This window comes from Dromiciops gliroides, chromosome 2 (assembly GCF_019393635.1).
Source record: "Dromiciops gliroides isolate mDroGli1 chromosome 2, mDroGli1.pri, whole genome shotgun sequence".
In the NCBI taxonomy this organism is placed as follows: Eukaryota; Metazoa; Chordata; class Mammalia; order Microbiotheria; family Microbiotheriidae; genus Dromiciops; species Dromiciops gliroides.
In genome coordinates, this window is record NC_057862.1 from 107,060,127 (window position 1) to 107,084,486 (window position 24,360).

The following is a 24,360-nucleotide window of genomic DNA, read 5'->3' on the forward strand; positions in this document are numbered from 1 at the left end:
AATAACTTTGGAAGTATAAATGCTACAAGCTTATAAAATATTTGGGAACTTAATTATTAAAAGTTTAAGGTATTGACACATTTCTTATTAAAATTCAATGTAACCACCACCCTACACTATAAATTGTGCTAATCAATTGTAAAACCTTTCAACAGTTTGCTGTTCAGTGATTTGAATGGACTGCATCTGTAATCTTTTTTTTCCAGGTTTTTCTGATAGTATCCTGTTCATCATAACCTAAATAAAGTACCTTAAACTTGACAAAGAATTTTCTTCACATTAGCCCAGCAAAGTAGGTACCATACATTTTGGCATTATATTCAATTGCATCTACAATCTTAACCATAAAATCATCCAAAGAATGAGGTTTTAATGCATATACAATACTTTTCATGAGAAAAAAATCTAATGAAGACAGAGCACATGACCGAGGTGCCCAAGCAAGAGAACCTCCTCTCTACCATTGGTCTGAGACAAACAATGCATGATTTCCCATCTTGTTAAATTTAAAATTTTAAATGTATTATTCAAATTTCACAAAACTATGTTAGTGTGGAGGAATGTAAATAATTAAACATTCAAACAATTTTGGGTAAATTTGTAGCATGTATACTTCTTAAGTTATTAAAGCCTAAAACTCTACTAAGATCTTTGGGACACCATATATATGTATGTATATATGTATACACACATATATACATATATATCTATAAAATGTCTCTATAAGAATATAGACCTACATAATACATGTATACATACACATACATCTATGTGTGTGTATATATTTACATATATACATCTATGAACTGTGTATATATGCATGTACACATACATATACATAGCCCAGCACTCTATCCACTGCACCACCTTCTAAATGTCTTATAATATCCTTTTTTGACAGATGAGGAAACTGAGTCTCTTGGAGTTAGAGTGACTTGAAAATAGTCACATGACTAATAAAGATCAGCATCAGGATTCAAATCCAGGACCTTCCCAACTCCATGGCCAGTATTATTTCCTGCTTATAGAATGCTGCCTCTTACATGTATGTATATATGCACACACACATATATATATATATATATATAGAGAGAGAGAGAGAAACAGAGAGACAGAGACAGAGGGAGAGAGTCAGAGAGAGACAGAGTGAGAGAGACAGTTAACAAAGAAAAAAAAGTTCTAGGAGTCTGTAGTCATTTATTGCAGGAGTAAACAGTCTTCTCATACCCATCATCAGCCTCTGAGGGCATCACTGAAAAGCCAAAATCAACAGTCTAATGATGCCCCTGGAGTCACCAAGAAAAGGTGAAATTCTATCCAGTATTCTCAATGTAATAGTGCAGGAAAGGGTGAGGTATGTTTTTGAATCATTTTCATCCCAATGTTTAAATTTTCCAAAGAAAGTTTCATATGTATAAACCCTCAGAAATAAGAAAAAGTTGAATTCCAAAAATGACCTTCTCCAAAAGGTCCTGGAGAGATAGTGTTACTGTAATAACACTAATTTCTAATTCTCACACAATATGAAGGAAATGGGAAAGTAATGACCAATACAGAGGCCTGATATTTGTGAAACTTAGACATGATTTAGTGCCCATCTGAAGACTAGTATTCAGCCAAGTCCACACCTTACCTGTAGCTGCCAAGCTCAGTCCCATCTCTCCCCACCCCAGCTTTGAACTCTGGGCAAGGGATGTATCAGGGGAGGTGGGAAATTTCTGAAGGGGCTACATTTGTTCACCTACTTACAAACCACATGTAGGAAGAGGACAGCAGTGTCTGAGCCCAAGTGGTTCTCTGCATAGGCCGTCACCTGGAAGATCCCCGCACTCTTGTACACGTGCTTAATGCCATCCTCTATGGGGCTGAAGTTGGCGTAGGACACAGCAATCCCATCTCCAAAGTCTAGCTGGATGTTTGTTCTCTGGAGATCACCCTGGAGGGGAGAACATTGCCCTGGGCTGATGAAGGGATTTAAGATTTATGTGTTCTTTATGCTTCCTTCCATAACTTAAATTGGACAAAGTGGGAATGCAGGAGAAAACCCTTTCCTCCATCATCTTTGAGTAGCTACCTTGTACTGCTCTTAGGACACTAGGGAAGTCCAAGGTCACAATCCTCAGGGATCCTATTAGAATTCTCCTGCATCAGGCCCATGCAAAGGTGGTCAAGGTTGTATCTGATGCTTGGATGCTTTGTTTCCACAATGACACAAAGTATATATGGGTATTCATAGTGCCAGAAAATTAAAATAGGTTTAATCCAGGCTATGAGGCCCTAAATGGGAAGGAATTCAGGGTATCAATGAGCATCTCAAGGTCACAAGATGCTTCAGCATCTGGCCATAAGCTTCTTCAAGCTTTATTTCCTATTCTCACCCTAGAGGATGCTCTAGCCAAGGTGGTGCCCTAAGGACTCAAACCCATGTTCCTTTGCTAATGACACTAGGTGGTGTGTTTTTATCATCCCCTGGGTTTTTTTGTTTGTTTGTTTGTTTTACAGATGGGGAAACCCAGGCTTTAAAGGGTTAAGTGACTTGTCAATGGTCACACTCAATAGTCAGACCCAAGATTTGAAATTCCAAGGCCAGGATTCTTTTTCACTTATAGAATGTTGCCTCTCAGTATTTTATTTATTTATTTATTTTTGGTGGGGAAATGAGCGTTAAGTGACTTGCCCAGGGTCACACAGCTAGTAATTGTCAGGTGTCTGAGGCTGGATTTGAACTCAAGTCCTCCTGAATCTAGGGCCTATGCTTTAACCACTATGCCATCTAGCTGCCCCTCTGCCTCTCATTATTATCATCTGGCTGAATGCATGAATGGATGAATGCTTTTTTTTTTACAGCCCTTAAATATTACAAAGTGTTTTATAGGCATCATTTCATTTGATTCTCACAACCCTCCTGTCAGGTAGGTAGTGTGGCTATTATTATTCCCATTTTAAAGATAAAGAAACTGAGTCTCAAAAAAAAAACAAGTGACCTCCCCAGCATCCCATAGCTATGTCAAATTCATGCTCATGGGCAAATAGTGGAAAATCTGAAATGAGCAGAAAGGGCAGGGGGAAATTGCTCAGGATGATGGTGATAGTGGTGGAGAAGGACCCAGGAATCCCAATCTCTGCTGAGAGTCTAATTTTCTAAAGTTCCAGGGAATTTCATGATAACAATGACAATCCTTTCCATTACCTTTCATATGGCATTGCTTCTGTAGGGCTAGCAAGTACTCAACCTACAGACTGTATAAGGGAAATGATGGGCAAACCATGACTTCTTCAAGGATCTCCTTCAGGATCATATTTTTTAGAGATGGAGGAGCCCTTAGAGTTCATCTAATTGATTACACCTCATGCTAAAGATGAGGAAACTGAAACCCAAGAAGGTCTTGAAGACTTGTTCTAGGTGGTGGGGTGGTACGAAGCAGAGGAAGGATGTGAACCCAAGATCTTTATCCCCTGAATCCAGAAAACTCTTTCCAGGAGCTATGGGCAATCACTGCTTACAAAAATGGGTTGGATCCCTGTTCCAGATCTTCCTTCATTCCTTTCTCAGCTGGACAGATAGAAAATTGCAGATATTTACAAGGTTTACAAAGCACTTTTCAGACATTATCTCATTCTATTTTCACCATACAACTGTTCAGAGGGTGTTGCAGTTATTATTATTCCCACTTCCTATATGGGGAAACTGAGATTCAAAGGCTAGGTGACTTGAGGGCCACATAGTTTCTAAGTGTCAGACTCAGGATATGAACCAGGGTCTCTACTAGCTCCAAGAGTGACACACATTGCACCAAACTTCTCTCAGGATAATGCCACTTTGCTCCCTTGTGAGTCTTTGAATTCTAGAGTGTTTTAAGCAGCACAGGCATCAATTGTCAAATGAACTGGGGGAGAGACCTCAAAGTCAGAAAGTTCCTCCCTCCTGCCCTTTTGCAAATGCTGCATACTGCAGTTATAGTCTTTATGAAAAGAGGTGGAGCAAAAGAAGAAAATAAATTTCTCAACCATGGGCCATTGGCACCAATCACTTTTCCCAGAGAATGACTGTGAGTCCCAGACTCGCTATTCTGCCTCCCTCCAAGCAGCACCTTGGTTATGTATGAAATACTGATAGATGCTTCCCTGCCCCCACACAATGTCAACTGTCTACGAGTTTATGAAAATAAATTAAGGTGGAAATGAACTGGCAGCCTTTCAAATGGATAAGATCAGGGCTCTACCAAGTCATTCAAGAGTCACCTTTCATAGCACTGGCCCATAAAACTCCCCAATGGAAATGGGATGCTGACCTCTTCCAAAGCCCCTAACTCTTGCAATCAAGTGCCTGGACCGGCAGATAGATACCAATTGGCCAGTCTCAGATAATACGCCTCAAAAGCCCAGTCCACGTTGCGTCTGCTTTTAAATGTTCCCAAAGCACTCTGTCTTTGGAGAAAGCAAATTCAGTTTGGTCACTTCCCAAGAACCCCAAAGCCCAGAGCAATTTGCATGTAAATTTTTAGGACTTTGTAAATCAAAAATCCCACGTGCAGCCCCACAAGAGCAAATGGCACTTGTATTTCCCATGACCATGGACTAAATAAAGTGGCAGCAGGAGAGACAACATGGAAAATACACAGGATGTGGAGACTAAATGCTTGAGTTCATCATGTCCTGGCTCAGCAACTAATACTCAGTTTTCTCATCAAGAAAATGGGGATAATTTGGACTACAAATCTCCTAGGATTGTTGAAAAGTAAATGCTTATGAATTGTAAATTGCTATAGAATGTCAGTTGTTTTATTGTTTTTGTCATTATTTTATTGCTCATACAGTCAATGAGCCTACCCTTGAGTCCAAAAGTGACCACGGGCATATTGGTTTCACTGTCCAGTCTGGGAAACATGTAAATGAACAGTATAATTGCTAGAGGAAAAATCAAAACAAAAACTTTAAACCATTTAAAAAAGGAATCTTTAGCAAAATAACCTCCCCAACCCCATTTGTGCACCCTCGGAGAATATAAGGTAAGGGTATTTCAGAATGTGGCAATCCATTCAGGAATTTCTCAAGAGAGGCTAAGGTATGGAGTGAGGGAAGGAGAGATGGACTGTGAGAGCTCACAGGAACACAAAGGAAAGCTTATGCTTCTTTTGTGTAGCATATATCACCTGATGGTGAGAAAAAGGGGATTCTGGGGAGAGGGACACTCAGATTCCTATCCCTCACAAAACAACCTGATGCTGCTGAACTGATACCAAATCAGCTCCAATTTTTATGACCGTCACCCCCACTGTGCCGTTCTTTCCCTTCTCTCTTCTCTCAAAAGTTCCAACTATGTCACCTGGCTTGGCTTTCCTACAGGTACCCAGTATCTAATAAGATTTGTGTCTTTCTCACGTAAGCTGAAAGAAATGTCACTTCCATGCCTGGGTCTCAGATTCCACATCTACATCCAAGTTTAGAACTTACCTCCTCCATGAGAATGACAAAGGTAGCATTGTGCCCTTGCTCAGCCACCAGCCGCCCATCCACAGTCACCACGTGGAGACCCCTTGGAGCCTTGCCTGGGCACTGCTGGGATTTAGCGGTGTACTTCTCCCTTAGCCCATCTGTGCAGTTGTTAGACACAATTCTCCGGTACCTGGAGGTATTGACATTATGGTTTTGTTTTTTGGTGCACGTTTGTGTGTGTGTGTGTGTGTGTGTGTGTGTGTGTGTGTGTGTGTGTATGTGTGTGTGTGTGTGTGTTTAAAGAAAAGAGACTTCTCGTAGCAGCTGAAGCCAAGCTTTTCTTATAAAGCTAAACAAACAACAGGGAGTTTCCATCCTTCATCCTAGGGAAAAGCAGTTCTGTATACATTGTTATTGATTGGTTCTACCTGGCGATCTGTGGCTCATGTTGCTGAACCGAGAAAGGAAAATCAATGTGTGAATCACATGGCACATGGAAAGAGGCTGCCGACTGGATCATACTTGGCAAGCTGGGCCTCTGGGGTGAGACTGAGCTGCTTTCCTTCTCCTGGGGCTTCCTTCTGCTCCTTCCCACGCAGAAATGGACTGTGGTGTGGTTCTCGTGCCCGATTCTGCCTCTGATTACAGAAAGCATTCCTTTGCCCCTGGGGAGCCCTTCTATCATCTAACAGCTCTCACTTCAGAGTCATCAGGCTGGTTTATAGCATTGTATGGCACACTCTCTCCCACCACCCTCAGTCTTTCATTTTCCTCATAGTGGGACTGGTAGACTTTAAACAGAAGTTCGAATAGGAGGCCCCCATTCAACACCACTGCAGTGGAACAACCTCCAAGACAAATAGAAAAACAGGGAGCTCAGGGTTGGAAGGGACCTTGAGAGGGCATGTAGTCCAATGCCCATTGTCAAGGGCCTCACTAGAGCAACTGAGATCCTATTCTCTGACCACTGTTTCACGTGTAAACCCACAGTACCTGACACCTGAACACCTAGTCTAACTTCCTTGTTTCAGACCTGAGTCCCAGAGAGCAAAGCCTTGCCCAAGATCATTTGGGACATTGGTAGTAGAGCTGGAAATAGAAGAGAGAGCTGCTGGTGCTCTCTCCACCACCATATGCTGCCTCTTTCTCAAACAGAATGTCGTGTGGTTAGTCTTTCTAAGACATCTTCACCCCACCCCACTGCACCCTATCCCCAGTTGTTAGTGCCTTCCTTCTTTCTAAGGTTCCCTTCCTTTTACTCTGTATGAGCCTCATATACTCTCATTGTATAGAAACCATATCCCTCATTAGAATATAAACTCCTTGAGGACAGGGACTTCTTTTTGCTCCCCAGAACTTAGCACAGTGCCTGGAACATAGTACAACTTTATTCTAATACTATAGACTATAACAAAGTGCTTTCTATAACTCATTATGCATTAGAATGCCATGCTGTAGTCCAAGAAGACCTTTTATTGAGCAAGTAAACATGTTCCATTCACATTTTTTTCTGAATAGCTTGACATGAATTATTGATACTGAACCCTGGTATGTGGCTGTCTGCAAGGTAGGGCTACAGCAGTCTCAATTTAGGACTTAATGTTCACTTAAAAGAGACCCAGGTTCTTCCCTTGAATGCCAGGGCTAATTAATCTATCATAACCATTCAAATGGTCCTCACTTAAAGGGCATCCAGAGGATTGAGGGAGGCAAAGGATGAAATGCATCCTGGGATTTCCTTTCTTTCCTTCAGCATGGCTAACTAACTCACCAATACTTAGTGCAAGGTTTCGAGTGACAGGGTCTATAGCTATAATCGGAGATGACTAGGCTGGAAAGAATAGAAAGGAACATAGTTTTTTTTTTTTTCCATGAGCAGGCATGCCTCACATTATAAAGCATTTGAACACAACCCCCCCCCTTTTAATTAAACTTTCATAGATGAAAGCCCATTCTTCCTGATTTTCTATGATTGTCTTACAGATGGCATGTGTTCATTTAGGAAGAATTGTTAAATGGTTATTTAGTGTTAAACCTTTCTTCCTCAGCTAGACTTCCCTCCTTCAAATCCAAATTTTCTGTTATGGAGTTAATAATTATAAAACAATGTTCAAGTGCAAGTTGGATAGTAGAGAAGATGGTGTCTGCTATTTATAGTCACTCTGTGATAAATCCTTTTGTAAAGAGAAGAAATCCTCCCTAAAGTATTTGATTAGAAAGTTAGGATTTTTAGAACATAGAGGAATGTCTCAGACTCACATGTGCACACGGGCACTCTCTCTATACACACATACGCGCGCGCGCACACACACACACACACACACACACACACACACACCCCAAAATGTTAAGGAGGTATTGAGGTTCATTGGAGCAACATTATAAATAGATTCCCATGTAGCCAAAATTTAGTACAAAGAAGCTTTACAAAGCATTTTTATAGACAACTCGATATATTTTATGGTAGTAATGATATTTTATAAAAAACAATAAAATAAACATAATTTTAGCACCTTAGATGATTGGCCATGTGGCACCAGAGGGAAATTTTGTGACATGGAGGGATTTGGTTATCACGAAGCATTGTGAAACAATGCTGGTCATAACAGGTTGTGTCATTTTTAAGCAGTCATTTTTTTTTTCATTCTGGACCTCAGTTTCCTCATCCAGAACGAGAGGAGAGGGTGTGGACTTGATGATGTCTCAAGTCCTTCTGGCTTTGAATCCTATAAAACCAAGTTATGCTTAAGTTAGGTTAGCTTAAAATGGGTCTAACCCACAAATGTGGCTGGAATTCATAACTGAATCCTTCTCTCTTACAAAGACCAGGGCATACTAAATAAAACATTTATTGTGAGCAAGTTGCCCATTACTAACCACTGCCTCTGAGGTAAGCCCTTTGGACCACCCTTTTTCAACCCTATAAACTGTATTTGAGACTAATAAGCAACCTACCCACTGGCAGCATTTCCCTGTCAATGAAAACACAAGCCCATAAACCAAAGCTGCTTGATCTCTAGTTCAAATTCCCTGAATCTCAATGGCAAGTGTCCTTAAACCAGAGATCAGTCCCTAGGAAAAACCTTGTTGGGACCAAAGCAGTATTCAAGTGAAGCTTTGGCTCAGATTTGCTGTTTTGCAGAACAACTCAAACCCCTCACTCTCCTTTAAGCCCCATGTTTCCCCCTCCAAGGTAATAGTGGGTGATATTCCTGATCTTAGAAAGCTGAGTGACTTAGCAGTACAGAAAGGCAAATGACTTGTTGGAAATCACAGAGGGATTGTTAAAGAAGGAAGTCAGAATTCAAAAGTTAGGCTCATGACTCCCAGGTCAGTGTTGACTCTACTCAGCTGCCTTGACTACTTGGCCAGTCTGCTGTAGGTCATCAAAGAGGAAAGTTGGGGGAGAGAGAATAAGTCTCCAAGGGAACTGTTTAATCTCCTGATAGAACCCAAAGGGAAGAACAGAGAGACATATGGAGCTGAGAAGAAACTAGATATACATACATACACACACACACACACACACACATACACACACACTCACAAATACACACATAATTTGAAGATTTTGAAGATTACAGAAAGCATCCAAATGTTACATTTCCAAGATGTTCTTAGCCAGAATCCTAGGATATTCTGTCACTTCAGAACTCAATAATACCTGCATGGCATTTATGACCATTTTCTTTGCCTAAGGCTTCAGAAATGAGTCAATGTTCTTTGCCAGGGAGAGTTGAAACAGCCTGGCTTGATGGCGCCAATCCCACCACATAAGGACAACTATCACAAAGTCACCGAAACCAGGGCACCAGTCAGTTTGATCACCTGCATGAAAAGACTGTCCCAAACTCACCTCCTCCAGCCCTTGCGGCTAGCACAGTGTTCTCATAAACATCCTGGCTGCCTGGGTCTCTCTCCTGGTCTTAAAAAACTTTAGGGAAGAAATCTCTAAAACTTTGCCCAGGGGTCTCTTCCCAACAAACCGTAAACATATGCTCCTCTTATTATAACTGCAGCTCACCCTGTTTTGTTCCAACTTAGGCAAAAGCCCAGAAGAGCGCCAGATATGAGTAGCTTCGGTACTTACCCAGTACTGTTGAGGTAGCTCTGGCCAAGGCTGCAGTCCTTTGCTAGAGATGATGGATTGTACCAGAAAGCAGGGATGCACTGATTATCTCCGTGTCTCTCATAGCCATAATCACTGCAGGGGGAAGAAGCAAATGTTTCATAATGAGAGGTGGATGTGGGTATCTATACACACACATACACACACACACACACACACATATATGTATATATACACATATCCACTTATAGACTAATGCACCTATTCATAAGCGGCATAGCAGATAGAGTACCAGGTCTGGAGTCAGAAAGACCTGAGTTCAAATTGGACTCAGACACTTACTGGCTATGTGACATTGGCAAGTCACTTCACCTTTGCTTACCTCAGTTTTCACCATCTGAAAAATGGAGATAATAATAGCATCTAACTCCCAGGGTTGTTGTGAAGATCAAATAAGATAATAATCATAAAGTGCTTTGTACAGTGTTTGGCACATTGTGAGTGCTACATGAATATTATTATGATGCATAAATACGTATTCTTTGAATATCTATTAAAATTTATTCACTAAAGGCCCTGTGTAGGTGCAATGGGCAATATACTCATGAATAAAACCCATCGTCCTTATTTTCATGGAGCTGCACATATATACATACACATGCATATATGTACACACATTTATACATTTAATTATGTTTTTAGAGTCAGAATTTTCAAAACAATCTGCTATATACCCTATCTGCAACATGAACAGACATATTCTGATACAGGTTCCTGTTTCTGGTAGGGTTTGCATACACATATATAGTGGTAAATGAAGAGAACACTGGCCTAAGAGCCAGAGGACCTAGATTATGTCTTTCAAATATTAACTGTTTCACTTACCTGTGTGACCTTGAACAAGTTACTTAACTCTGAGAAGGGACTTCGATTTCCTCAAATGTATAAAGAAGGGTTAGACTAGATAACCTCTAAGGCAGCTCCCATCTCTAAACATCCTATATTCATATAGTATCTATACATATGTACATATAGATAGATACAGACATAAATATACACATATGTGGGTACATAAATACCATTGAAAAGATATAACACATAAATGCATAGAGACCCAGAGTTAGTGATACATCCTCTTGAATTTCATCAGGGGTAACACGTCTTTATCACTGGGAACAGCCAGAGTTCTTTCATGGCTAAGTATCAGGAATAAGGTAAATATGTGGGTTGGGACTTTTACCCATAACATGGCATACCCACTGAGCAATGAGTTGAGTTGTATTCTATGCCAGCTGTGAAGGCTATTTCTTTCTCTTTTTTACGTTTGCAAAATATATTTTTTTTAATCATAAAATTTTTCTCCGTCCCTTCCCTCCCCTATCCCCAAGACATCAAACAATCTGATATAAGTTATAAATGTACAATCACATTAAACATATTTCTGCATTACTCATCTTCTGAAAGAAGAATCATAACAAAAGGGAAAAACCTCACAAAAGAAAAAAATCAAATGAAAAGTAGAAACAGTATGGTTCAGCCTGCACCCCGATTCCACAGTTCTTTTTTCTGGATGTGAAGAGCATTTTCCCTCATGAGTCCTTTGGAATTATCTTGGATTATTGTATTCCTGAGAAGAGTTAAATCTATCACAGGTGATCATCACACAATTTTGTTGATACTGTGTACAATGTCCTCCTGGTTCTGCTCATTTGTGAAGGCTATTTCTAAAGAAGAATTCCCATCACTGGAATACATGCACAGTCTCCCAAGAAAGGTAATGCCTAAGCTCTAGGCTTTGTTTGAAAATGTGTCATTTTATAGTCACATACCATATGCATATGTGTATGCATGCACAATCTTTCAAAATGGCCCTGTCAGTGACTGGCCCCTGCTTCTTCTGTCTCACTTTTAAGCACCAAAGTTTTCAACTGTCTCGCATCCATGAGAGAAAATCTTTGCCATAACAAATTGGAGAAGAGATGTCAAGATAGTGAGGACTACTGAATGGGCATTTGCTCCCCCCCCCCATCCCATCCCAACCCAAGATGTGTGTAAATAGGAATGCTCATCAGAGCCTAGAGTTTGTATCTGAGAACCACAAATCTTCCAAGTGGCTATAGTTCCTCCCACTTTTGCAGGACTTTTAATAGGCCAGGTGAAGAAAATGGATAAACCACAAGGAGGAACACTAAGGAGAAGAAGGAGCTCATGCTTCTTGACCCATTCCCACTGTTTATTCATTCTCTGGCCAGTAGAGACAATATTGACTAGCAAAAGCTAGAATTGTTTACTGAATACCCAGAGGCTATGACATAGGAACTTAGGCACTTACTTCATCATCTCTGTTCTTGTCAGTGAAAGAACATCTCAGAGTGTCTATGAGGAAATACTTCTCTCCCAGGAGAGCACCCTCCTATCCTTGTCCAGTCTGCCCTCTTACTCTCCCTGTCAAGATTCATTCACTCTTTCACTCATTCAACTACTCATTCATTCATCCACTCACTCATTCATTTAGTAAACAGCCAAGGCCCTGTGCCAGGTGCTATGAGGATTAGAAAGATGAATGAGACATCACACCTCAAGTATGAGAGATAAGACAGGTACACAAATAACTGTAATACAAAGCAAAATGTGATAAGTGCCTCCAAGAAGTAAAAAATAAGTTCTCAGGGGGGTGGGGGAAAGGGGTTGAAAGGTTGCAATCATGATTAATGGTAAAGCAAGAAGCTGTGGTTGTTTTCTTAATAGGGATCATGGCTCTTTGCCTACTCTTAAGGGCTATCCACTACAGCTCTCTGATGCTTTTCTTTATTTCTCAGTCTGTCTGTCTGTCTATCATCCATCTATCTATCTATCTATCTATCTATCTATCTATCTATCTATCTATCTATCTATCAATGGATCCACTAATTAGCTTGTTTATTTTATCTTATATTTTTTTTTTGGTTAATGAATTTTAAACTATAAAAGTAGAAAGTGATGTACTACCAGTCACAAAAACATAATTACATAACTTTGTTTAACTGTTTTCAGGGAATAGAACTTGGTGGGGTGGGGGGAATTATTTGGGGATGGGGGAAGTACCTTGTTCTAACAATAAAAAAAAATAAAAGAATGAAACTCTGTAAAGCTTCCATCCACTCTGCAGGCTCCACACATCCTAATAAGCCTGGGCTTTCTGTATATCAAGCTCCGTATATGAATATACAGAAGAAATGACCTGCAGATTCCCAGGAAAGACCCTTGTAGGTGGTTGGAACCACTCAAGCCTCCCAGTCCTTTAGGCTTGAGTGGTTCCAACACACGAGGATCCTGAATCAGGCCCTCAGAGGTGCTTTTTCATTACTTTTGTAGTTTCGACCTATGTGGGCTTTTTTTGTTTGTTTTTTTGGTGGGGCAATGAGGGTTAAATGACTTGCCCAGGGTCACAAAGCTAGTAAGTGTCAAGTGTCTGGGGCTGCATTAGAACTCAGGTCCTCCTGAATCCAGGACTGGTGCTTTATCCACTGTGCCACCTAGCTGCTCCCTTGACCTATGTGTTTTATAGGTCCATCCTGACCCTTCAGGTTTTCAATTCCTTCATGTCTTTTCACAGGTATCTTGCATTGGGTACCTACCTACCCTTGAGATGTTGTAACCTAAGTTATTTGTCATTTAACACTTATGCTTGTCCTTTCGATTTCAATGAATGATTCATTTTTTAAAAAAGGCAAGGATTAGAGGAGAGAGGTTGAACTGGGAAGGGGAAGCGAATAAGCATTTATCTAATACCTACTGTGTGCCCAGCAATGTCCTGGGTGCTGTCGTTCTTACAAGAAAGTAGAGGACAAAATATCAGGCCTTGAAAATCTTATGCTCTTTTTGGAGAAATGTAAGATAGGATATAATCAACCTTGGGAATATATGCTTCAGAAAATATATACTTTCATGCCAGAGAGACAGAGGAAATCAATATGACATGGAAGAGTTGCAGATGGCAGCATGGAGAGGTAAGGAATTTATTGGGGCCTTGAAAGCAATGTAGGAATTGCATTTATGCAGTAGGTTGGGGCCAGTGTTCTGAGGGGGAAGAAGAAGCAAAGAAATCTTTCACTACCCTTTCTCATTTTCTGTTGGAGGATTTTCCATCTACCTTGTTACTGCAGAATGAATGCTAGAGCATGGCGAATCGTGAACTTGCCCATGCTTGGAATATTTGCCCTTGGTTTTCTCTGTGGAAATATCAAGGCTTTGGGGAGGCTGGCACCCAGCAAGTTCCACAGGTTGGTTTATTGAAGTACCCTGGCTGAGTTTCTGCTGACCTTGAGTGCGATTAGTATTCTTTGGAGGCTGGCTACCAGTGCAAGCTGCCTTGGGAAGGAGAGAGATTCCTTAATGTTCTCCATCTTACTGTGAAATGTTCGTCTTCAGCACTTCGGTTCTGTGCAGTAAAATATACCTGTTAATAACTCAGTAATTAAAAATGTGCATGAAGCCCAGTGCTTTGCCCCAAAGAGAGAAAAATGTCTCATTAATATTTAATAACGTTAAGGAAAACATCACTAGGGCCCCCCAAGCTGTGGACTTCTTCATTAACTGGAGCTAAATGTATATTAAAATCTCATGGAACTGCCCAACTTCTCTCCACAGCCCTGGGGTTTGCATGATTTAGGTGAAAAACCAGGGCCAGTTGTTTCCAGGGGAAAGGTGCTTCTCAGGCAAAGTCAATCATGAGGATCAAGGAGGAAAAACCCAGAAAGGAGCTGCTTAGAACTCTTAAGCTGTGTGTCCTGCTGATGCTGCAAACACACCAAGAAATTCGGCCAGAAAACGGTTTGCCTGCATTTCTCTCCCAGCTGTCAGACTTCTAAACCTTAGAAGACAGAAATGCCATGATAACCCTCAGTGAATAAAACTTGCCATCATCTGCCTAAGCCCTGGCAGCATCTCATCTAAGAAGGAAGCCTCAAGTAACAAAACTCATAGAAAAATTGTGGAAGAGAGTGATAGCTTTTGGGTTCTGGATCCCTGGGAGCCACTTTAAGCCACAACTACTGTCCAATCCCCAGTGATGCATGGAGCTGAGGGGGTAGGTAGAAGGGGCTCTCTCAGGCCCTTGGGATAATTTATTAGCTGTAACAGCATTGATGTTGTGCTTTAAGTTTTGCGAAGTACCTTGCATCTTTGCTATTAGAATATAGCTGCTATTATCATCCTCATTTTTACAGATAAGGAAATTGAGGCCAAGAGAGGTTAAGTTACTTGCCCAGGGTCACACAGTTAGCAGGCATCTGAGGCAAGATTTGAACTCAAGTCTTTCTGACCATAAATCCAATGCTTTATTAATGACACTGTGTGGCATTTTAGCAGGCAACCAAGTCCCAACACTCCTAACTGCCCGAGCCCCAGTCCTGAATCCCTGGAACAAAACAGGATTACAGAAGCTAAGACTGGTGTCTGGCCTTTGGCCCATGCATAACCAGAAAATAGAGAACAAGTGTAGAGTCTGCAAAACCCATCACACTTCCTATTTCCCCTGGCTGTCCCCCACACTTGGAAGGCTCTCCCTCATCTCTGTCTCCTGGATTCTCTGGCTTCTTTCAAGGTCCAGCTAAAACCTCATCTTCTACATGTAGCCTTTCCTGATCCCCTTAATCCTACCATTTTCTTCATTTTTTCCTATCTAGAGCTTGTTTGTACTTAATTATCTGCATGTTGTCTCCTCTATCAGATTGTAAACATCTTAAAAGCAGTGACTGCCTTTCTTTGTATGCCCAGGCACAGTGGGGTGTCTGTGTCGGGGTGGTGGGGTGGTGAGAAAACAATAGATGCATAGTAAGTGTTTATTGACTAACCTTGAATTTCATCATTACAAGAAGTTCTACAAACATTTGGAAAACACAAATCACAATGTGACTTGGCAGGTTTCTTTGTTAAGGTCATAAATATGTTGAAAAGAAGGTAATTTTCTCAAAGCCTGCAGTCAGATCAGATCCTGATTATGGCAGAGATGGCTTGGGGAAAAACACACAAACAAACACACAAACAAATTCTCCTCCTCTTCCCTTCCCGACAAATGCTCTGGTTTTAAAAACTCTTACTGTGTAGTGCAAGTACTCCTTTTCAACTGTAAGCTTCTGGAGGGCAGGTGTACTTTAAGCTTTCTTTCAAGACCCTCCATGATCTCCCCCCATGCTACACAACTGATTGTATTTCCTTATACTTCCTCCCCTTGGTTCTTTTTGCTGGCCCACAGACACACCACGCTCTTTCCTGCCTCTGGGTCTTTGCTCATAGTGTCCCTTGAGTCTGGAATGCCCTGCCTTCTCCCCTACCAAATTGTATCCTTCAAAGCCCAGCTAAAGTCCTACCTCTTCCATGAAGCCTTCTCTGGTTTCCCAGCCCTTAATCGATCCCTTTTCTCCTTGAAACTCCTAGACCTTTTATAGAAGACACAACCCAATTTAATGCTTGTTGTTCTCATACTTTCTTCATTGCTTTCTTATCTGTGTATGGATGTCTCTCATCTCCTCAGGTAGACTGACAGTTACTTGAGGGCCTAAGTACAGGGATATATATGTGGAGGGACACTGTAAATACTTATTGATCATTTGCTCATGTAACTTCCTCCATCCAGGGGCATTTACTAAATGACATGGATACAATGTTTCATTGGATTTCAGAGATCTCCCACTGTTGCCCCTGGGAAGAAATGGATAAAAATGTGACCTCTTGACCAAGAGAGTAATGATAATAAAAGTAATAATAGCTAACGTGTATAGAGCAGTTTTAAGGCTTAAATAGCACTTCCTATATTTTATGCCATTTGAGCCTCACAACCACCCCATGAAGGTGTCACTACTATCCCCACTTAAGAAATGAGGAAACTCAGTCTAAGCCAGGTTAAGTGACTCGCCCAGAGTCACACCTAAGATGTTTCCCAAGCAGAATTTAAATTGAGCATTTTCTGATGCCAAATCAAGTCCTAGCTGGTTCTTTCTCCTATCCTTCGGACATTTATGAGGTCCCAGCATGGACCTGGCACCAAACAGGGAGAAGATTCCAATGGGTATTGTGAAAAGGCACTACATCCAGCACTCTATGTGGCCGACTAATCCTGCTGGATGGAGCCCTCATTGGATTCAGAACGGGCCAAGGAACTCCCTTCTATGGCCGACTGTTCATATGTCTCTGTCAAACTTGTCTCTGGAAGAGGCTTTGCTATCCACCACCCCAGGCTGCTCTTCCTTAGGCCAGAGATGTATTGGAGGCTTGCTGGAAAGAGGTTCTTCACAGTGACCTTGGAGGGGGATTTACGATGCTATTAAGTGGAAACTTCAATATTTATGCAAAAGTGTTACTGATTTCTGACACCCACTCTGTAAGGCACTAGGAAAGAAGTGAGAGACCATAGCATTCCCCTATCAAGTGTTTCCAAGCATCTATAAAACCTACCTTTTTAAAGAGGTGTGGGGAGGGTGCAAAAAAAAAATCTCTCTTCTGAATCAGATTGCACTTCTCAACTGTCATACTAAACTATGGGCATTTAAATCCCTCTTGTTTGACCCCCACTAAAGTAGGATTTCTTTTCTCCTTTGCTTCTGCCTCCAAGACTTAACACTGACTATGCCATTAAGCTGGAGGCATCTGCCTTTGGATCAGAGAAATAGTTAAATTTCCATAGAGCTAGAGAAACAGAGTATGGCAGAGCTGGAGATGAAGAGACAGAGATTCGGAGAGGGGAAAGGACTTGGACACCACAGTCCCACATTGGAACCAGTCTTACATCATAGCACATCTTGTGAAGCTGCAGGTTTCTAAAGAGGAGGGTGGCCCCGGGCTCTTTTACTTTCTGTCAAAAAAGTAGCTCTATAATCTATCCCAACACAGCTGATTATTCTGCTATTGCCTAATCAATCTGCCTCAACTCTGTTGTCAGATGGCTTAACTAATTGGCTAAAATAGCGTTGTTTTCATTAAATCCAGGATTCTTAACCTTGGGTCCACAAACTTTCTTATGTATATAATTGATTTAAAAGTGCATGTATTTGTGTGTATATGTATGTACACACAGGTGTGTGCATCTGTGCACATTGTAGACAGGTGTATGCATATGCACATACACATATGTATACAAATAGGTTGCATATATCTGCATTTGCACACAAATGCTTTGCATACATACATTCACGCATGTGCAGCATGTGTGTGCACACATGTATATGTGTATTTACCCATGCATACACAATATGCTCACACACAAATATATACACAAATATATAGTACATACAGGTGTATATGTGCATATATGTGTGTATTTGGCATATTTGTGTGCATATGTATATAGGCAGCATATTTGTGTGTATGTATATATCTATAGATATACATATCTCACTGTATTTTTCTACAGTTGACTTCCTTTGTAATTTCTTTCCAGATTTAATTGTATGCATTTGAAAACATTACTCTGAGAAGGCATTCACAGGCTACACCAGACTGTTCACGGCAGGAAAAGGGGCTAGAACACCTGAACTAAACTATGCTCCTTTTCTCTTCCTAGAATGTCTAATTCCACACTATTGCTCTCAGCTAGGTGTCTCAGAGGTATTAGCTAATGACTGTGACTCCCTTGTGATAGGGACTGGTATAATATATCTCAAGGAACCACCAAGCTAATAGAGACCCAGAGATCATTCAGTTCAAACTCTACTAGAAAAAAGAACTCTCTCTTCAAAAAACTCTGCAACTTGCTCTCCAGCTTCTGCTTTAACACCTCTAGTGATATAGAACCCATTACCTCAGGAGGCAACCTATTCCATTGCCAGACAGCCTTATATTGAGCCAAAATAATGTCTCTCCATGAGTCCTACATCTGTCCCTTAGATACAAACAGGATATGTTCAATCTCTCTTCCATATGATAGCCCTTGAGATATTTTAAGATCACTATCATGTTTTCCCACAGTCAATTCTTCTATAAACCAAACAGCCTTACTCCCTTCAACTGATACATATTAAAACTAGAGGAGAAGGGGCTCTATAAGGAACTATTATCATTTGTTTTCCATGTCTGAGAATTCTTTATGGCAAAAAACCCCCACTTTTTTGTTAAGTTCTCCTATCACGTATCTTTCAATCATTTCTAGTATATAGTATTTTTGAATAGTGTTGCCTTTTCTAATATAGGAGTCTTCCCATGCAGTTCTCCTTATCCTTTCTGATTACTCCTTTAAACGTAGAACGATTTAAAATCATTATTAGGTATCACCGAGTAGGATCCTCATGTTTTATAGAGGGCTAATCTAAAACCCAGGGAAATGAAGTGACTTTTTAATGTGTGTTTGTGTGCATTTGTTTAAATAGAATGGGTCTATAAAAAAGAGTACTAAGTCCCTAAACTGGTCCCCTTGGGGAAGGGGAGGATGGTAAACATTTATTCTCATGCGGCTGTCATTGAATAAAATATTTCTAGTAACCGCTCCTTCGCAGAGGTCTTCTGAACTTGTGGCATGCTCTTTTGAATTTGTTGAGTGGTGGCATCCTTTGAGGATGTGTTTGATTTTTGGAAATAGCTAAAAGTCATTTACAGTCACTTCTGGTGAATAAGGTGAAGGATCAAGCTGTCTGACACCACGTGGGATCAAAACAAGATATGCCTAGAAAATAATAATACTCATTTTCCTGTATGACTCACTGGTCACAGAATGCTAGAGCTGCAAAGGACCTTAGAGATTGTCTAATCCATTGCTGCCTTGGTTTACTCATGAGGAAACTGAGACCTTAAGAGAGGAGGTGATTTGCCCATGGTCCCACTATGAATAAATGGCAGATCTGGGATGCCAGCCCTGCTCTTATTTGGCTGTTATGGGCAATGCTCTTTTAAATGAGCAATAATCATGCCTCAGATAAAGCTCATTGGCTATTGCCCCTGCCCAAAGCTCCAGTACTCTTTGCACGTCAGAAGAAGCTTCTTTACTGAGGAAAGAATCCAACTAATTGGGATGTGCTACATAAACCTGCCAAATAAAAATGCCAATTGCCAAGGAATATATTTGGAAATGTTTCTAGCAATGGTAGCCTCAGTAAACAGCTGCCCCAGGTTACAACTTTGATGGACTGCACTCATCAAGATCTATAAATTCCGGTGTGTGAAAAAGCCAATCGCATCGCATTACTTTATGGTCACACTGTGGTGTGCAGAAATTGGGGTAGACTTGTGTTGCTGAAGAGCAACGGGAGAACAAGAGACCTTTGCCATATTAAACCACTGGGGGAGAGAGCAGACATGTAACAAGACCCATTGTCCCATGGAGATGTGAAGTTTCTCAGCTTTGTTGAAAAGGGTCTCGAGACACTTTGCAGAGACATAAAGAAAACAAATGTCAAATTACATATAGAAATTTTGAACAGAACTCCCAAGTCATAACACATTAGAAAATGCAAAGGGATTATTAGATGTGTCATCTTAAATCAATTTCTACCCCCCCCATCTCTCTCCTTTTTCAATCTCTCATCATCCATCAATCCTTCATGAAGGTCTATACAATTGTCCAGGTCTCCCCCATCCTTCAAAAGGTCTTCATTTGACTCCGCTATCCACTCAAACTATTGTCTTGTGCTCTCCTTTTCTGAGTCACTGTTCCAGAAATATTAATTCTTCTTGCCTCCATTCCTTCCCTTCCTGTTCACCTCTCAACCCCTTGTAACTCTCAACCCACATGACTACAATGAAACTGCTTCCTCCAAAGTTTACATTGATCCCTTAATTGCTTAAAAATGGCCTTTTCTCATTCCTTATTCTGTAGCTTTTGACATATCCAATAGAATGTATATTTCTTAAGGATGGGAGCCATTTCATTTTTCTTTTCTTTTCTTTTTTTTTTTTGAGGGGCAATGAGGGTTAAGTGACTTGCCCAGGGTCACACAGCTAGTAAGTGTCAAGTGTCTGAGGCCAAATTTGAACTCAGGTACTCCTGATTCTAGGGCTGGTGCTTTATCCACTGCACCACCCAGCTGCCCCTCTCTCATTTTTCTTGACTGATTCTTTTAGTATTTGAATCCCCAATGCCTAACACAGTGCCTGGCACATAATACTGAATGGATGATTATTGGGACACTGAATGATTCCCTTTTCCTAAATATTTTCTTTTTCCTTGACTTCTATGGCAGTCACAGTCACTACTCTCACTTGTTTTTCCCCCATAAGCACCTGACCATTCCTAGCAGTCTTCTCTGTTGGATCATCATTCATATCTTCCCCATTAGCAGGGGTGTTCCCCATGGTTCTGTCCTTAGCCCATTTCAATTCTCTTCTTTGTCTTGGTGATTTCATTCCTTACCATGGGGAACACCCCTGCTAATGGGGACCATCAGCATCTTAAAATCAACATGTCTGCTTAGAATTTATCACAATTTTCCTCAAGCCCATCTCTCCTCCAAAATCCCTCTTTTCTGATGAGGGTACCACCATCCTTCCAATTACTTGGATTGTCAGCTTTGGAATTATTCTTGCCCTGTATCCAATCATTTGCCAAGTCTTCCTGATGCTATCCCCATAACATGTCTTGCATCTGTCCTCTTCTCTCCCCTCACAGTGATTGCCCTTGTTCAACTTCTCAGTATTTCTCAGCTGAATTACAGTATCTTCCTAATTGCACTCTCTACTTTCACTCTCTCCTGTCTTCTCCTCTAATCCTCTAGACAGATGACAAATCAATCTTTGTAAAACACAGGTCTACTCAAGAATATTCAATGCCTCCCTATTGCTTCAAGAATAACATTCAAATGGCATTCAAAGCATTTCATGAGTTGGTTTCTATCTAACTTTCTGGACTCATTTATTTCCTATTATTAATTTGTTCTGCCTGACCTCTAGTTTATTCTCGAAATGTACAACGCCATCTCTCATCTTGCTGCCCCTAACACCTGGAACGCACTCCCTTCTCACCTCGAATGCTTAGAATTCTTAGTTTCCCTCAAGTATCAATTTAGGAGTCTCCTTCTAGTCATACCCTTCCCTGTCTTTACAACTGCTGCTCTCTCCATCCTGAAATTACTTGATTTCTCCTTCTTTATGTATCTGTTGTCTCTCTCCAGCAAGGAGCATTTGCATTATTTTTTTGTTTCTGTATCCCCAGTGCCTAGAGCTGTGTCTTGCACAAACTAGGCACTTATTGAGCTAAATGGAATTAAATATTTGAATTCAATAACTGAATTGGATCCAATTCAAAAGTCAAAAATCCATATTTCACAGTCAGGTGGATGCCACATGAATGATACTTTAAACATCTGCATGGCACCCACATTCCTAGAAATATATTGCCGTACTTGTGTTTAATAATTGAAAATTACTGATCCCAAATGTGAAACCATCCTTTGGCTCTGAAGTGCCTGTCTGAATAACCATGAAAAAGGGTCCTGCTATCATAATTTAAATTCCATTCCATCTTAAAAATGCAACGAGTCAGACTGAAGACAAGTTCTCTATGCAATGAGTGTCCAGAGTATAGGGGACAGATAGTAGGAGAATCCATTAGCATAGTGACCCAGGGAACAATCATTTACCAAATGAAACACTTAATAAGAAGGACCTTCAAAGTCTGGGGCCCCAATCTAGATTCAGTCCTGTATGGAGGGTTGGGCTAACTTTTTAAAATGAAGTTGGTTGGGGAAGGGGATTTTTTTTTCCTTTTCCCCCAGTCAGGGTTAAATATTTTACAGATGAATCAAATCTGACAATTCCTGACTCAGTCTTTGTTTATAAGTTAGTAACCACTACCCTGGGTGCGGCTTCTAAACCAGTATTGTCATATTTAAATAGAAATGGAAACTTACTGGCTGCAAATTGATTTAGAAAACCAGAGATTAACATTATCTATGATGTATTGTATTTTTATTTATTTTGTTAAACATTTCCCCATCACATTTTAATCTAGTTTGGTTTGCACTTGGGAGTCTTGCCCACCACTTGGCTGTGAATTTGACACCTCTGTTCTTAACTAATTAGGTTATGCTCTATAAACTAGCCAAATAAAATTCTGGCACAAACTCTGAATGGCATTGGGGAAGAGGTTAAAGAAACCTCTTTGCTGGGGTCAAAAGGATTTGCTCTGGTTCACAGAACTGTAGGGAGAGTTTGCAGCCCTCCCTCAAATAATACTGAGCACTCTGTACATGGAAGAAATTAGTTTAAGAATGAAAGAATGGGGACCTATTATCCTTAATGGTTAGAGAATTACATGACCCACTATTTCTAAGTAACCTCAGCCCAGCCGTGCCTCACATTATGTCCTGACCATTTTCTCATCAGGTGCCCTTCCCCCCCACCCCCATCTTCCTCCAATTCTGGAACAATGACTTACACATAAGTACTTAAATACCTTTCATTTCATTCACTGGAATCCAAAGCAATACTACAACTGCAACTGGGAAAAGCATGCCAATCCATTCCCTTATGGCCTTACTCACCATTCATGTGCCTCTCCAAACCAAAATATTCCTCCTTATCTGTCATTTACCTGTATGCATTGTCTCCTATTAAAATGCAAACACCTTGAGGGCATGGACTCCCCCCCCCCCCACTCAGTTAATATTAGGGACTTAATACAATTATTCCTTCCACATCCCAGCGGTTAGGGGCAAGCTGGAAAATCCGTGTATAATTTTTTGGCCCTTCCTTCATAGCAGAGAAGTCTGAATTCTTTTCTTTTTCTTTTATGGGATGTTTATAGTACTTTATTATAAAATGTGGGTGATATTACATAATAATATACATATATTTTATGCATTTCTGAGTTTCTAAACTTTTTACATATCTTCTACTGCCCTTTTATGTGTCATCTGTGGCTTCTGCAAAGCTCCCCCAAAATTTCCATTTAATTTCTTATACTGACTGGTGATATATCAAAACCATGATGAGAAAAGTCACAATGTGGAAGTGATCACTTTTTTTCTTTCTTTCTTTCCTTCCTTCCTTCCTTCCATTCATTCATCCATTCACTCATCCATTCACTCATCCATCCATCCATCCATCCATTCATGTTCCTATAGAAAAGACCACATTAGCAATTGAACCATCACACTCGGAAGTCTGCAGTCTATTTATTGTTCAGTTGGTGGGTTGATGGCTGCTATGTATACTTATCCTCTGAATTCTGGGGGGCAGTGAAGAGCTTTCAGGTTCTAGCCTCAATTTTTGGTAACACTTTTTCTGAAGTAGGCACAGGCTGGCCTAATCATCATCCCCTCACTCCCTGGACAGGTGAAATTATGTGCTCTGAAAATGCCTTGTTCCCCTGCTTGCAGCAGTCCCACTGTGCTGAGTAGCTTGGGACCCAATCTGATAGTCCTCATCCTGCTCCCAAGCCCAGGGGCAGAAGGCCATATCTGTAATTAAATGGAAAAGGAAACCCAAAAGACTCACCATTCAAAGTCCCAGTCTGCACAGATGCATGGTTCAGAGACCACAGTTCCAGAGTAATCCTTTCCTAATGCACACTGTGCTCCTGGCTTGCGTTTCTTGAATATTTTCCTTTCCCCCATGACACAAGGTTCTCCCTGCAAAAGAGAAACCATAGTGAAGGAAAGAGAAAGGAAGGGAGGGGAAGGAAATAGCTTCTCAGCTAATATAATTCCTATTGTCCTATCATTTGCCAGATGCCCTATATCAAGCTCATGCTGCCAAAAACTCAGGCCCACCTTCCTTAAATTAGTGTAAGGATAAAGCTAATGAAGCTCCTCCTGCTGAAGAGAAGGAATAACAGGGTAAGACTGGCCACCCAAGCTGACTTCCAAAAGGCCAGACCATTGCTATGCCTTTCTTGTATTCTACAAAGGGGCAGAGATAATACAGGTCATTTCCCACCCACAACATTCAGG

The 24,360-nt window shown here is 40.8% G+C and overlaps 1 protein-coding gene across 1 annotated transcript in view; it reads right to left on the reverse strand.

Moving 5' to 3' along the window:
- Positions 1–24,360, reverse strand: part of SORCS3 (sortilin related VPS10 domain containing receptor 3) — a 690,926-nt gene that overhangs the window by 30,510 nt on the left and 636,056 nt on the right. Inside the window, exons 16-19 of the mRNA XM_043989102.1 lie at positions 23,906–24,039; positions 9,527–9,640; positions 5,455–5,626; positions 1,750–1,936 (exon numbers count right to left, since the gene is read on the reverse strand). Of these exons, the coding sequence (XP_043845037.1) occupies positions 1,750–1,936; positions 5,455–5,626; positions 9,527–9,640; positions 23,906–24,039 (607 nt within the window). The remainder of the gene's footprint in view (positions 1–1,749; positions 1,937–5,454; positions 5,627–9,526; positions 9,641–23,905; positions 24,040–24,360) is intronic.